At 42.2% G+C, this 15,442-nt stretch overlaps 1 protein-coding gene across 1 annotated transcript in view; it reads left to right on the plus strand.

The window, feature by feature from the left end:
• Positions 1-15,442, plus strand: part of STARD9 (StAR related lipid transfer domain containing 9) — a 125,433-nt gene that overhangs the window by 71,830 nt on the left and 38,161 nt on the right. The window contains exons 10-20 of the mRNA XM_059372630.1: positions 2,120-2,187; positions 3,349-3,446; positions 3,853-4,062; positions 4,238-4,335; positions 5,336-5,413; positions 5,822-5,893; positions 8,317-8,496; positions 12,346-12,397; positions 12,719-12,856; positions 13,514-13,596; positions 13,732-13,835. Coding sequence (XP_059228613.1) covers positions 2,120-2,187; positions 3,349-3,446; positions 3,853-4,062; positions 4,238-4,335; positions 5,336-5,413; positions 5,822-5,893; positions 8,317-8,496; positions 12,346-12,397; positions 12,719-12,856; positions 13,514-13,596; positions 13,732-13,835 — 1,181 coding nt within the window. The remainder of the gene's footprint in view (positions 1-2,119; positions 2,188-3,348; positions 3,447-3,852; positions 4,063-4,237; positions 4,336-5,335; positions 5,414-5,821; positions 5,894-8,316; positions 8,497-12,345; positions 12,398-12,718; positions 12,857-13,513; positions 13,597-13,731; positions 13,836-15,442) is intronic.

The following is a 15,442-nucleotide window of genomic DNA, read 5'->3' on the forward strand; positions in this document are numbered from 1 at the left end:
AGATGAAAAGAAGATATATTGCAGTAAACTTTCTATATTTATAGGAATTAAGTTATTATTATTATTATTATTTAAGATTTATTTACTTATTTATTTGACAGAGAGAGAGAGAGAGAGAGCACGAGATCACAAGTAGGCAGAGAGGGACAAAGGGATGGGTGGAAACAGGCTCCCTGCTGAACAGAGAGCCCGATGCAGGGCTTGATCCCAGGACCCTGAGACCATGACCTGAGCCAAAGGCAGAGGCTTAACCCACTGAGCCACCCAGGTGCTCCTAATATAATGATTTTTAAAGCAAAAATAAAAGGCTAATCAAAATAGTGTGACATTAACGTTAAGATAGGCAAATAGATCCACAGAACTGAAGAGAGTCCAAAATAAACCCATATGTATACAGGCAAGTATTTTTCACAAACTTGCAAAGGCAATTCAGTGCAAAATGTAATCTTTTCAACAAATGCTGGTAGGATAAGTGGATATCCATATGTTAAAAGTAAAAACAAACCCCTTCCCCAAATAGAACAACTTTGATCCATACCTTGACTTTATCTAAAAATTAACTCCCAACTAGATCATAGACATAAATGTAAGGCCTGAAACTATTAAACTTGAAGATAACTTGGGAGAATCTTTGTGATATTGGATTAGGCAAAGGTTTTTCTGATGTGGCACTAAAAATACAAACTGAACAAAAGAACAAATTGAAATTTACCATTGATCCAAATTTAAAACTTTTATTTGAAAGACGTTATTAAGAGAACAAAAAGAAAAATCACAGATAGGGAAAATGTATATGTAAAACATCTGATAAAGGAATTGTATCCACAATATATATAGAACTATATCAATAGTAAGAAAGCAACTCAAAACAGTGGACAAAAGTTTTAAATCAACACTTAAGAAAATATACAGATGGCAATTAAGCACTTGAAAAGATGCATAAATCACTAAACATTAAGGGAGTGCAATTTAAATGAGATACCACTATCTGCTTTTTAAAACAGCTAGAATTGAAAAGAGGATTATACTAATTTGTGACCTGACATATAGGAGCTGGAGTTCTCATCCACTATATTACCAGTTGGAATGTAAAGTGATACAACTTTGGAAGAGAATTTAACAATTTAAACATATATCTACCTTATAATCTAAAACCACACCTAGCTATTTTTCCCCAAGAGAAAAGAAATGGTATGTCCATATAGAGACTTGTACTCAAATATTCGTGGCAGCTTTATTTGTAATTGCTCAAAGCTGGAAATAACCCAAATGTCCATGAAGAGGTGAATGGATAAATAAACCTGGTATATTCATACAGTGGAATACAATTCAGTGTTAAAAAAGGAGTGAATTCTTGATACACGCGACACTGTGGATAAATCTCAAAATAATTAAGTAGTGAAAGAAGCTAGACCTTGTGTAATTCCATTTGTATGAGATATCCTGAGAAGACACATTTTATATAGAAAGTTGATGAGTGGTTGCCTAGGCATAGGGATGGGAGTGGAGCTTGATTGCAAACTGACTTGAGGGAATTTAGGGGATTGTTGGAAATGTTTTAAAACTGGATTTTGGTGATGGATGCACAATAAAATGGAACAACAAAACCCCACACTTAATTTCTTTTAAAAAAAGGAAAAATAGTTTTGCTCTTGAGGGCTGGGTGCCCCTGAGTAGAGAGCATAGGTAGAGTGCTTGCCCTGGTGAGTTAACATGCTGTGACTCCAGTTAAGGAGAGGCAAACCCTGAGAGGGGCCCCACACCTACTGTGGATCTCTACTGATGAGAGTCAGCCCCCAAGAGGGGAGTTGAGCATTTACCTGCTAAATCGCATTAAAATTTCTGGTACCTCTGAAAATTGTGCTCATAAGACTTTGTGGGGATTTACTGTGTGGAAGTCCTGCTCATATTTTTAATGAAATAAGAACTCAGGGCTTACTCATTGAGTTATCAGACTTTGAGAGCTCATCTGGTTCAGGGCACATTCAAATACAGATTTCTTGAGTGATTTGGCTAAAAGTCCAGAATATCACCTTGTTTAGGAGGGCTTCTAAGGGGGGAAAAAAACCCAAAACACTGTCTTCCAAATGACAAACTTTAAATGTGTTTTCTCCCTTAGGCAATCCTGGAGAACAACCTCCCCTCTGAAATTGCTAGCAAGATCAACCTTGTGGACCTAGCAGGCAGGTAATTAGGATTTCAAAGCCAAGGGGAATTAATCCCTTGGCAATGACCTTGTTCTTGCCCGTTTTACAAGGAATAAACTTGTTCCATCCTTTTTCACATTTCAATCATCCTGAGAAAATGACAAAAGAAAAAAATTTTAATGCTATTTTAAGAAATTATAGTTTTCCAGGGGCTAAAAAAAAAAAAAATCTATATCAAGGGTTCTAAATCTTAGCTGCCTATTAAAATCACCTGGGCCTTTAAAAATTCTCTGCCTTAGTTTCACCTCTGATCAAATAACTTGTGTTAATAGTGAGGTCAGAGGCAGTGCAGAGATCAGTGATTTTTGAAGCTCCCCAGGTGATTCCAGTGTATAGCCAAGATCAAAAAAACACTGCTCTAAATGGAAGTAACTGAGTTAATACACTTCTTTTTCTCTGTCTTAATATTGATTGTGTGCCGGTATGTTACTGGAAAAAAAAAAAAGAAAGAAAGCTTTTAAAATACTGTTTCATTGAGGAGAAGATATGATCTTCTAAGTATTAGAAGAAAGCATAAATTGTAGTCACATGTATATCCAGAAAGAAGAAAGTCTTGGAGATGTCACAAAAAAAGTGTGAGATGAGATAGAGCAAATTTTCTTATTTTAAAACTACTAAATTATTAATACCGTACATCATTCCCTTAAAAATGAAGTATTGTCTCTGTCAGCTGCAACTCTGGCATTTTGGGGGGAAAAATGAAGGGCTGTCTGGAAGAAACTGTGTCAGACTCCTGGAAGTATGACTTTTTAATATTTCCCATTGACTTAAAAAAGGAATTTAAGACCGTTGACAGATAATGACACAGATACCATAAGGCCATTAATAGGTGAAATTAAAACAAAGGTTGGGTATATTGATGCTAATATCATTACTGTAAATGAGCATTACAGTTAGCTAAAAGTGCTCTGGCATCCAAAATTAAAAAAAGATAATGAACTATTTGATTTCCATTGCCCAAGAAGTGGAGGAAATGCCAGTTTATTACAAGATGATAATACTTTTCCTGGTAGTGAATTCTAAAAAGTATTTATCATGTGGGCTTTTAATATAATGTACAGCATAATGGATAGTGTCTTTCAACAGCATTTCAAGGACAGTGTCTTCTTTGCTTTTATTTTTTTTTCATTGACTGTTTCAGTGAAAGAGCAGATCCCAGTTACTGTAAGGACCGCATTACTGAAGGAGCCAATATCAACAAGTCTCTTGTGACTCTGGGAATTGTCATCTCCACCTTAGGTATTTTGCTGATAGATGATTATCAGAATGGGAGGGAGACCCTGGAAAATAGCTCACATATTTTCATTTTATGAAAATGGGGGTAGACATTTACAAGGTTCTTTTTATAAAGTTACCTCCTGACCGAGGCCATAAAAATGGATATTCTTTTGTCTGCACTTGAGACCCCTGTGTGGTCATCATCCCAACCCTCTCATTTCAAGAAGGAAGACTGAAAAATCATGTGGGTCACAGTCTGTGTTCTGAGTCCAAAGGCTAATTCAGGATTGAAATTTGTACTATTCTGTCATGCAGAGAGGGATTACAAAGTGTGATACTTAAATTTGTGTTCTTCGGCCATTGTTTTAATGCACGTGTTTCACAATTCCTTTCTTCTTCCACTTTTATTATTTTGTTGTCTTTAAAGCCCAGAATTCTCAAGCATTCAGCAGCTGCCAGAGCCTCAACAGTGCAGCCAGTGATGGTGGTGACAGTGGGATTCCTAGCTCTCTGTCTGGGACCAGCAGTGGAGTGGGGTCCTCCCGGAGGCAGTCTTACATCCCGTACCGGGACTCCGTGTTGACCTGGCTGCTGAAGGACAGTCTTGGGGGCAACTCCAAAACTATCATGGTTGCTAGTGAGTGGGATGCTAGATCTTGTTGGGACTAGTACTCTGCCTCAGAGAAAGGGCTGTGACCACCCCTTTCATTAAGGGTCTCATGATATAGCATGGACGGTAGCAGTAAGGCATGTGGTTACAGGCTGGGTTGGAAGGGCTTGGCGTGGTTTCTAACTTTCTCCTTCTACCTCAGCTGTGTCTCCTGCACACACTTGCTACAGTGAGACCATGAGCACCCTGAGATATGCATCCAATGCCAAACACATCATCAACAAGCCACGGGTAAATGAGGTGAGACCTTCATTTGAAGTCTTGGTCTGGTATCATTTACACTAACTTCTTTTAGTCTCTCATTTTTAAAATTAATTTCTTCCTTCCTTCCTCTCTCTCTCTCTCTCTCTTTTCTTTCCTTCCTCCCTTCCTTCCCTCCTCTTGTCTTCCTTCTTTCTTTCTTTTTTTTCTCTCCCTTCACCCTCACCCCAACTTGCCTGACCTTGCCAAATGAAGACAGAGTGGAATTCTTTCTTTCGGTGTCATACCCTTCTCTCATATCTCTACTGACTTCATTCAGTTACCTTTTAAAATTATTTTAGATATTTCTTTGAGACCATTCCTTTTAAGATCTCTGGTGTACCACTGCCACCCTAAGGGAGATCACTTAAAATTTTTTGTGTTTTCTGCTTTTATTTTGAGTTTACATGGATGCATGGTTGTATTTTATTTATTTCTGTGCAAACTGCAGTGAGTTCTCTGTTTCAGTCTAAAAGGGGCATATAAGGAACTCACTCATTTTGAAAAGTTGAGTAATAGTGAGAAACTTTAAAAAATTCCTTATGTGCTTTGCAATTTCAGCAAAGAGTTTCAGGGAAGGGATCACAAACTGGTGGCCAAGCCTATATAGCCTGTCTGTGGACTGTTCTAAAGGGCCATGTGATTAGGTAGGTACTAAATGTGGTTGCACTGCAGGAAGATGAACATCTACTACCCACACGTGCGCTGGCACTGGTGTTACCTGTCACCCTCCTGCTCACCTCCTGGAGGGTTGGTTACACCACAGGTAGGCCCGAGCCCTCAAGATTTTCTAGTTAAGTACATTGCGGGTGCAGAATTTGCATTTCTAACAAGTTCGTAGGTGGAGGTGATGTGGTTCTGGGACCATACTTTGAGAAGACTGCCTCAGAAGTTACTCCAAAGTAATAAACCACTTTTTCCAAACTATTTCTGTGTAGCATCTTAGAGCTTTTGGGGGCCTGATATCAGTCTTTGTGAAACCAAGTTCTTTGTGTTTCAGGATGCAAATATAAAACTGATCAGAGAACTCAGGGAAGAGATTGGAAGACTCAAAGCCATGCTGCTGAGCTTCGAACTGGTATTCTGGCACTTAGAACTTTTCTGTTCCCCCAAACCTGCTTTTCTTCTGCATAAAATCTGAGCCCTGCTGCATTCCATGTTTTCAATTAAGGTACACTTGTAGAACAGAGGCAGGAACAAAGACAAGACATGAGTAGTTTCAGATGGGGTGGGCATCCCCACTATATCATCTTTGTTTTCCAAAGGGCATTTGCCTAAATGGCCCTCCTTCTGTGTGTAGGTGGATTCAGGGAATGGGGCCCTCCAGAAAAATTTCTTTGAATTTTTTTTCTTTGTACTAATATGATCCCCAGTATTTTAGTTTCTGATTTGTTTCTGATTTTAATGATAAAGTCTTTATCTACCCCTATCTTCCTTCATAAGAATAAGGATGAGACCCACATCGCACATCTCTCTCTTTATGCAGAGAAACTACTGTCCATCGAATGAGGAAAAGGATGAGAATCTGAAGGAGTTGGTTCTCCAGAATGAATTGAAGGTGGGTGAATTGGATGGACTGAATTATGCTTTGCATCACCTTGGTAGTAGATCTCCTTTCCCTCCATTATTCCTGAGTCATGGCTGCTCCCTTGTGAGGACAGAGAGGTTCTATCTAATTTAGAGACAGTTTTGGTATTCACTGAGCTTTGAGTGGAGAGTGAGTTTACCTTAGGGGCTGGTAACTGGCTTTCTTTGTTTTGTTCTCTTAGGGGTTCATGATAACTTCCTTTGGATAGGGACAGTAGCCTAGGAAAAAAATTATTTTCCAGTCAGTAAATGAACTGACTGACATGTGTTCACTGAGCACCAAATAGGTGTTCAGCATGATGCTTCAAGAGAGAAAAAGAAGTTCTATTTGGAACTCTATTTGGAAACACATTTAGAGAATGGTTAAATGTAATGAACTACATGTGTTATATAAAAAGAGCTTAAGGAAGGAAGAAATCATTATGGCTTGGAATTTTCAGGATCAGCATCACAGTGATGTGGCTGAAGGCTAGAGAACTTGAACTAGATCTTGAAAGATTGGTAGAGTGTGTTAGATAGGAAGAAAGGGTTAGGCATTTGGGATGAAGGTGGGATAATCTTAGCAAGACCATGGAACTGAAAGAATGAACTGATGTGGGCAGCCATGTGGAAGCCCACAGTGTGAGGAAGACCGAGTGGATGAGAATATATATTCATGGCAGAGAGTGGTAGAGGTGAGGTTAGGGCCAGTTTAGGAGGTTTGAACTTGACATTCACAGTATTAATCATGGATTCTTGAACCAGGTTAGTGACATAATAAAGGTATATCTTGGGAAATTAATATGACAGTTGTGTGTAGGATGAATTGGAAGCACAGAGATCAACTAGGAAAGAGACTAATTTTGTGACTCCATGAAGGTGAGGACAAGACATCTAGGAAGGTTAGATTAAATGGTGATTTCTGGAGGCACTTACAAGGAAGAAGTGGCAGGCATTATTTGGTGACAGGTTACATTTAGATACCACAACCCAAATGTCCCAATTCCCAGTATTCTATTGCACCATCATTATACATTATAAAGTATCCTGGATATGTCAGTATTTTGTTACCCAAACTAAATGTTAGGACTACATCACATATCCAGACATTTCTCAAAAATTCAATGCTTAAATATACATTCTGATTTTTGGTTCAGAAAAAACAAACAGGGTTTTGGAAGGGAGGGGGTTGGGGGGGATGGATGAACCTGGTGATGGGCATTAAGGAGGGCATGTATTGTATGGAGCACTGAGTGTGGTACATAAACAATGAATCTTGGAACACTGAAAAAATAAATTAAAAAAAAAGAAAGAAAAAGGAAAATATCACTCCTGTATATATAAAAGATGAAGTACAGAGTCAAAATCATTCCAAGCTCATTAGCAGTTTTACATTATACATTCTGGCAGATCTGGGTTTGAATCTGCCACTTGCTGGCCTTTGACCTTAGGCAGTAAGGGAGGTAGGTGATGAAAGCCAGCCAGAAGGGGAGGTGTGTTCAGTGGTACCTCCAGGTAGCTGAGCAGGCAGGCTAAACTGTAAGCCAGAGTGTGTTGCTGCTCACCTCTGCCAGGTCTTCATCCAACTCAGCCCTTCATGGGTACCCTGTAGTCTCATTCTTTGCAAACTTCAACTCAGTGAGTATAACATTAAAAATAACATTTCTGAGGTATGTAAAACACTTGTACCTAAACTTGACATACTTTTTTTTTTCTCAAGTATCCCTTTTACGAGAGAAGTACTTGTCTTTCAGGTCCTTTTCTTGCTTCCTCAGTTCTTCCATTCCCAGGATAACTCTCCTGCCTGGGCATCCATTTCCACCATTTCCACCAAAAGAAGAGAAAAGCACCTTATGTTCAACATTGTTCATTCATGTTCCCCAGGTGGCCTTATCTTAAGGCCTGTAACTTGCTGTATATATCTACCTATCTATCTGTCTATCTCTATCATCTATTTTTTTAAGGGAGTGGATAGAAGCAGAGGGAGAGAGAGACTCTTAAGCAGGCTCCACACCCACTATGGAGCCTGATGTAGAACTTGATCTCACAGTATGAATCACACAGAAGAGGAATAGGGAAAGGGAAATTATAAACATATAACTAACATCTCAATTAATAAAAAAAATTTATGGCATTTTTGTCAAGTTATAGAAACAATACATGCTTGTTGCAGAAAACTTTAAAAATAACATTTACTGAGGGAGTTTCTATTTATAAAAGTAACACTTGCATATTGGAGAAATGTTAGAAAACAGCTCACAGAGGAGGTGCAATGGCCTCTGTGGAGCTTTGAATTGTAACAGTGAGGAAAAGTGAGGAAGGAATGCCACGAGGAATCAAGCCAGGATGGTTTCTGACCTTAAGTCTGCTCCATGGGCGGGGTGGTGCCTAAAACCACCTCCTCCATCTCTGCAGATAGACCAGCTGACTAAAGACTGGACCCAGAAGTGGAACGAGTGGAAGGCCCTTATGGAACATTACAGAGTGGACATCAACAGGAGGAGGGCTGGTGTGGTCATTGACTCCAGCCTGCCCCATCTAATGGCCTTGGAAGACGACGTACTCAGCACAGGTGTCGTGCTCTATCACCTTAAGGTGAGCAGGCTGGTGCATTCCCTCTTTTCCTGAGCCACTGGTCCCAGAGGTCAAAAAGGGAGAAGTCAAGGGCAGCAGCTACACATCTGTGAATTGAGCCAGTTGCCACAAAGCTGCCTTCAGGTTTGCCCTCAGGAAACTGGGCTAGCCAACCAATTATGATTCATTTGCTTTTGTATAATTAGAGCAGAAGATTGGAAATCAGAATAATTATTTGTTTTTCTGTGGCTGCCACTGCTGCTGTTATATAACTTACTTTGATTCTCTGTGATTTAATCTCCTCATTTTAAAGTAAGAAAGATGCTGCTTATATTCCTTTTCTGACTTCCCGAAGCACAAGAGTGCAGGAATGGAAGTGAAATCCTAACCTCGAAATCCCATGGGCACTCCAGAGCTCTGCTCACAGACAGCTTTCAGAGGCTACAGGGGGAATCAAGATCTAAAACAGTTTCCTTCTAACACCTCCCCACTTCTCAACTCTCAAGTCAACAAAAAGTGTACCTCCTGCTTCTCCGTTACTAGGTTTACCAGGGAAAGAAGAGAGGAGAATGAAAGTAGATGCAGAAAGCTTAAAGAAAGCATGAGGGAGAGCCCAAAGAGCTGGTGGGCCAGCACGGTGAGGGAGGGCACACCACCAGCCATTTGGAACAAGGGGGGGAAGCTCCTGCCTTCCAAGGCCTGGATCACCTGGTTCTTTGTCACAGAGAGGCAGGTCACCATTTCTAAATGAAGCATTTTGAGAGTCAGTCCCCAGTGGTAGGTACATCATATCCTGTCCTTATCAAAATGTTTGTGTCTCCGTAGAAGGACAATCCCTGTGGTTGGCAGAACATACTTTATGTGGCCAAAATCCCTATGCTCACTGCAAATCGAATCTTCATTCTCCGAATTGCTCCCAGCTGCCAATTGAAAGGAACAGAGTTTATGGGAGATACATAATGCTGCTCTTACCCCTGGAGAACTCAGGCTCCTAACGCTGTAGTATATCTGGTAGTGAGATGTTAAGAGAGCTCATTTTAGGATGAGCCCTCAGGGTCCATATCAGGGACCAAGCCTCTCAAAAAATTAAAGTAGCTCATTTTCAACACGGTGAATGTAAATTAGCTCAGTGAAAATGCCTCAGGCAGAAGTGGCTGTTACCTAAAAAACAGATCTAAATACCAAAGGCTATCAATTCTTCTATTAAGCAGAACCAAGGGGATAAGTTGGAGGTTAGGAAAAGACCAGGTGGATTAAAATGGTTACTATTTAAGTGACACCATCCTCCTCTTACATCTGGTATCTGACCATATTCATAGAGTGCATGAAACTCTTCTGAGATGCTCTGTGTCTTGAGCATCAGGGGATTTGTTGAAATAGAGGAAACAGTTCCTCTGCATTGCCCAGCAGTTTCTCCAGTTCTCTTTGGCCTCACTCTGTCTGAAGAACTGAGACGGGGGCAGTAATCCCTAAGGGTGGGCACTTATGAGTGTATGATGTTTTGACCACATCATCCTTATATTAAATTGATTCCACAGCCATAAAAAAAAAAAAAAAAAAAAAAAGGCTTAAACTCTAACTTTGGTGTTTTCAGGCCCAGGATATTATGTTTACCTCTCTCATATATAAGAACAGGGAAAAGAATGAGCAGCTCCATGTCCTGGGTAATCTCACCTTTCTCCTTTCTAATGTGGTTTTGGGATTTTTATTTTTGTACTTTTATTCCCTGAATTATAAGATGGGCCTTGTCATACCCCCTGACTTCTTACAAGTTTTATTAGAAGGGACTTATATCATCAGTCTTCTTAGATGTCCCCTCTTGCATTTAGTTGGTGCTTTTTTTGTTGCTCTTTATTAAAGCTTTGTTGCCATTTTCAAAAAAAAAAGAAAAAAAATGGTTACTATTTGAGTAGAACTGATCTGCTGTATTGGTTGGATGTGGAGCCAGCAGATGAAACTAGAATTCAAGTGGTGGAGCTCAGGGTGGCATCAGAGGGTTAAAGGACAGGACTGAGATTGAATCAGGCGAGAGATGGGTGCAGGCCTCCTCCGAATGTAGGAGTGCTGGTTTTCATTGCAGAGTCTGTGTGCGCTGGTGGTGGTGACCCCTCCTTGATGCATTTCCAGTGAACCTGAAGGGTGAGGGTTCAGTCCAGTTCTAATCCTGGCATTTCTGCATTTTATGTACCCAGTTTCTCTCTTTTTGTTTGTTTAGATCCTGGTTTGGGCAATGGTATAGCAGTAATTGCTCAAGATTCTCTGTGTGTTTGCATTGCTGTCTTGGTTAAAGACATGGAACTAATCCCTAGCAATGCTCAGGAAGCTCTTTTCCCTTTGGTCACCTTGGGTACTTCCCAAGTACCTTGGGTGGGAAGAGGACAGAGGGAAGGGTGGGTAGAGCACAGGTTAGTGGTATCCTGGACTTCATTCTCATAACTGCCCTGTGCCATTAATTCTTCCTACATAAATAAGCAGAGGGGGCAGCAAGCACAGACATCAACTAAGTCCTTGTAAAATGAGAATGCCGTTGGGATTTGTGATGGTTTCTGCCCTGTAGATGTAGGAGTTGTGATAGGCTGTGACCTTATCTTTTTGTAAGGAATGCATTTCATCATCAGGGCTGACCAGAAACTGGTAGGAGGGGTCTTAACCCCTTTTCCTCAGTTTTGTTTCATAGTGTTTGTAGGGGCCAACGTCCATTTGATTGTGTGGTCCTCAGTGGCTGAGCAGAAAAGGTGGGGCTCTGATTGTCTGCGTGTGCAAGCCCAGTAAGGTCATAGTCTCGTTCATTTATTCGAGGAAACTGCCTTTACACCAGCTATTTTGGGGGAGCTGCAGGGACCGCCCATTTCTGACTACTAATGGTGAAACCTAGTGGGGAACTCTCTGGTCACTTCAAAAACATCAGCTACCAGGGAGGTGGTGGTGCGGTGAGGATAGGCAAACATGGGCTCAGGCCCAGAGAAACATCAATTCTAGCCATGGCTCTCCTATTTAGTATATGGGTTCCATAGGCAACTTTCCCCATCAGCTTCAGATTCTTCATATATAAAAAGGGGGATAATAACTATTTTAGGTTGTTTCAGGATTAAATAAGAGATGTCTATAAAGCATTCAGCGCAATGCCTGGGACATAGTGACTGGTTATTCAGTACATGATAAACATGTATCTAAACTCAGCATTTGTCATGTTGTTGCCTTCCACAAACAGAGGCATGTATTCTTAAAAGAATTGCCATAATCCACGCGCCAGAAGGCCTGTTTTCTACTAACCCAGTGATTCCTTTATGCTAACTCCAGTTTCCCTTCCTCTTGTATACTCTTCCAGTCCTTTTTGATTCTAGATACGCTTTTCTCCTATTTGTGTTTTACCCTTCTTAGAATCTGGTGTCTGTTGAACTTCATCTGTCGACCAAGAAGGTAAAGATCCTGTGCTTCCATACATCTTCATAGAACATGTGCCTCTTTGAGATTAAATGGACTAAACTTAAACCACACCAACCTTAGTCCCTGGAGGAGAGTTCTGCCTGTGTGCCCACTTCCTCAGACTAGAGAATCTCTGACCAACGGTCATGGCTGTTCCCTAAGGCTATGGGACAGAAGGGAGTTTGCCAATACTTGTTGACTTTGCAAAGAACTGGTGCTGCTTTTTTATACCCCCCCCCCCCCACTGCCTTCTCAGAGGCTTCCTGGGCTGCAGTGAGTGGGCAGAGCAGTCAGAACAGCCTGGACCAAAGTTGAGAACTGGTGTGGAAAATGCCAGAGTGGTATGGGAAGACAGTGATAACACTCCAACAAGTGGACTCTGCTTTGGGGGCAGGCTGTGTCCCTTTTGATTCTTGTTTAAAAAGATTTGTTTTTTTCCTTTAGGAGGGGACAACAAAAATAGGAAGGATTGACTCAGACCAGGAACAGGACATTGGTAAGTGATAGAACATTTGGGTCTGACTCTGTGGCAGGTACTCATGACTCATGCCTGAACTGTCTCTTTAGAGGAATCTGAGAGGAGGAATCTTTGAAGATCAAGGGGCTGTTCCTGTTTTGCTTCAGTGTTGTGGTTGTGGGTCAGGGACATGATAGGAGGAGACCCACATGGTGGGAGGATCCAGGTCTGGGTGGTTTCAGGTGGTGGCTCTTCCTCTCTTACCATAATGTAAGATCTTCCAGGTGTCGATTCTGATTTCATAGAAGGGGTGTTTCCCTGGGTTGTCTCCCACCCCATTGACCCCCATCTCTTGTATAGTCCTACAGGGGCAATGGATTGAGAGAGACCACTGCACTATCACCAGTGCCTGTGGGGTAGTCATTCTGCGACCTGCCCGGGGGGCCCGCTGCACAGTCAATGGCCGGGAGGTCACTGCCTCCTGTCGTTTAACCCAAGGTAAAACTGCTTATAACTCTATTTATGCCAGGATGAGGGATGGACTCCCACCTTTTTCATGGGCCAAACCCAGAGAGCCCAGGGAAGCAGACTTTAAAGACGGGAAAACCAGCCTCTGCGCTCAGAGATGTGAAGGTTTCCTAATACCATCCTCTTCCCATAAACAAAGAAGCCTGAATTCCAGGCTGTCAGGGAGGAGAAGGACTGTCTGAAATTTGTAACTGTGTCCTTGGGAAAGTTTTGGAACCTCAGTTTGCTCATCTGTAAAACAGCTGTAAGAGGATTATTGTGAGGATGGAATGAGCTAGTTCATGTGATGTTCTTCACAGTGTTCTTGGCACCCAGTGAATTCTCATTATCATTATTACTATTACTACTATTGTTACTCTATTACTATTGCTACTGTTGTTAATCTAATGTTAAGCATTCCCTCACTATTCCACCAGGAACTCATTTTGCTTTCCGTTGGAGTAGCAGAACTCTTCCTCTTCATTTTGTTAATTCAGTACGTATGCTGTGCAATATCCAGTGACTCTGACTCAGACCTAAGTTATCCACTTGTTGAGGGCAGGATTTTGTCTTCCCGAAGGGCGCCCTACTTGTAATACACACTCAGAATGTGAGCTGTTGGTTAATTCTTACCTGTCTCTGTCACAGGAGCAGTCATAACCCTGGGGAAAGCACAGAAGTTCCGATTCAACCACCCTGCAGAAGCCGCTGTCCTGCGGCAGAGAAGGCAGGTGAGTGTGCTGCGATTTCAAGTTGGCTGCCAGCCTCCCTGCTTCTCCTTTTTGAGGGACAAGGTTGAGCTTTGTCTCATTCTCTTGAGTTGGGGGTGGTGAGAGCAGCCTCACCGCTTTCTTCCTTGTTCCCAGGTCGGAGAGGCTCTCGGTGGCAGTGGCTCTTTGGAATGGTTGGACTTGGATGGAGATGTCACCGCCTCCCGGTTGGGTCTCTGCCCTTTGCTTTGGAAGAAAAGGTGAGAAACATGTGCTCCTTCCACTGTGGAACCTACTGTTCTTACTTCTTGGTCTCTTACAACATGGAGCTGGATAAGGGAGGTGAGTGTAGTAGCCAAGCTCTGAGTGAGGCCTGCACAAGTGACTGAGGGGAACCGAGCTAGCTGCTTAGCTTGTTTTTGGCAAGGAAGCAGTCTTGGCCCTCATTCATTTCCTGTTCAGTATTGTAACTTTCTTCATCACTGGAAGGAGTATATCATTTGATATTTACTATGGCTGCTTTCTTCTGTCAGGATTTGAATGTGACTTGTTCACACATATCTTTGAAACTGCTTCTGAACTTACCTCCCTGTGTTCCCCTTTAAATTCTGGACTGCCTGTGAGCTCATAGCGTGTGTCAACTTCCAGGACTATGGCTTCCTCTAGGTGTTTAAAGAAAGTGTGGGACTCAGAATCCTTTTTTTCCCTCAATACCAAGGGTCCCGAACTACACATAAGAGGGTCAGAAACCCCTGGAACAATGTGCAAATATCTCAGGACTCTACCCTCTCAAACCCACTTCGCCTGCATTGTGACCATGGAAGCTTGGAGTCAGAATTTTCTATGTGATTGGTGGCAACCACTTTTCTTCTTCATAGTCATTGATCCATTCTACATAGAATGCCCTTCCCAGATCTACATGTCTCATAAGTCAGATACTGGGAAAAGGGTATCTTTCCTGTAAGTCAAAGTAGTCTCTGACCTGGGGACGCTCTATAGAAAATGCCAGCAGGAGACTCAGTGTCTGTGAGACCACTGGTATCGGGAGGCTGCCCAGCATCATGAACATGGAGCTCTGGGGGGTTCTGATGGCCCTTTCCCCTGGTGCCTTCGAGAGATATAGCTGCTCTGTTCTCAGGCCAGGAGTATTTGCTGGCAGCTAACGACAGTCTTGGGTCTGATCTTGGTGGTGAGGGACATTAGACATAGGAGCAGAAGTGCTGTGATGCAGAGAGCATAAACAGCAGGCAAGTCCTCACATGTGGGCTGCTAAGGACCAAGGATGAGGCAGAGTTGAAGGCAAGATTGCCCCAGTATTGCATGACAGAGGACTCTGTGGGGTGATAGGGAAGCTGGGAGAGGTGACACAACTGGAGTGTATCAAGGCCAAGGTGGATTAAGGGGCAGCTGGAGCTTTTGTTTTGTCAGAGTACAGTCATGAAAGGAGGCCTTGTCTTAGGTCAGGTTTCTGCTGGGAAGATACACTGGAGCTCTGTCTTTCCCAGAGTTCACAGGTATATAGGGAACAGCTCTGCAAGTTAACGAGCTGTGGTATTGAAAAGTCGTATTGGAGTTGGATAAAGCTGCATCACATCCTGAATTTCTTTCTTTCTTTCTTTCTTTTTTTTTTTTGAAGAAATTTTACTTATTTATATGACAGACAGAGAACACAAACAGGCAGAGTAGCAGGCAGAGGGAGAGGGAGAAGCAGGCTCCCCGCTGAGCATGGAGCCTGACATGGGGTTTGATCCCAGGACCCCGGGATCATGACCTGAGCTGAAGGCAGTCGCCCAGCTGACTGAGCCACCCAGGCAGCCTGATGTCCTGATTTTCTGAAATAAAAGCTCTGTGGCCCTGGGCAAGTTAC

Source organism: Mustela nigripes, chromosome 13, assembly GCF_022355385.1.
Source record: "Mustela nigripes isolate SB6536 chromosome 13, MUSNIG.SB6536, whole genome shotgun sequence".
NCBI lineage: Eukaryota > Metazoa > Chordata > Mammalia > Carnivora > Mustelidae > Mustela > Mustela nigripes.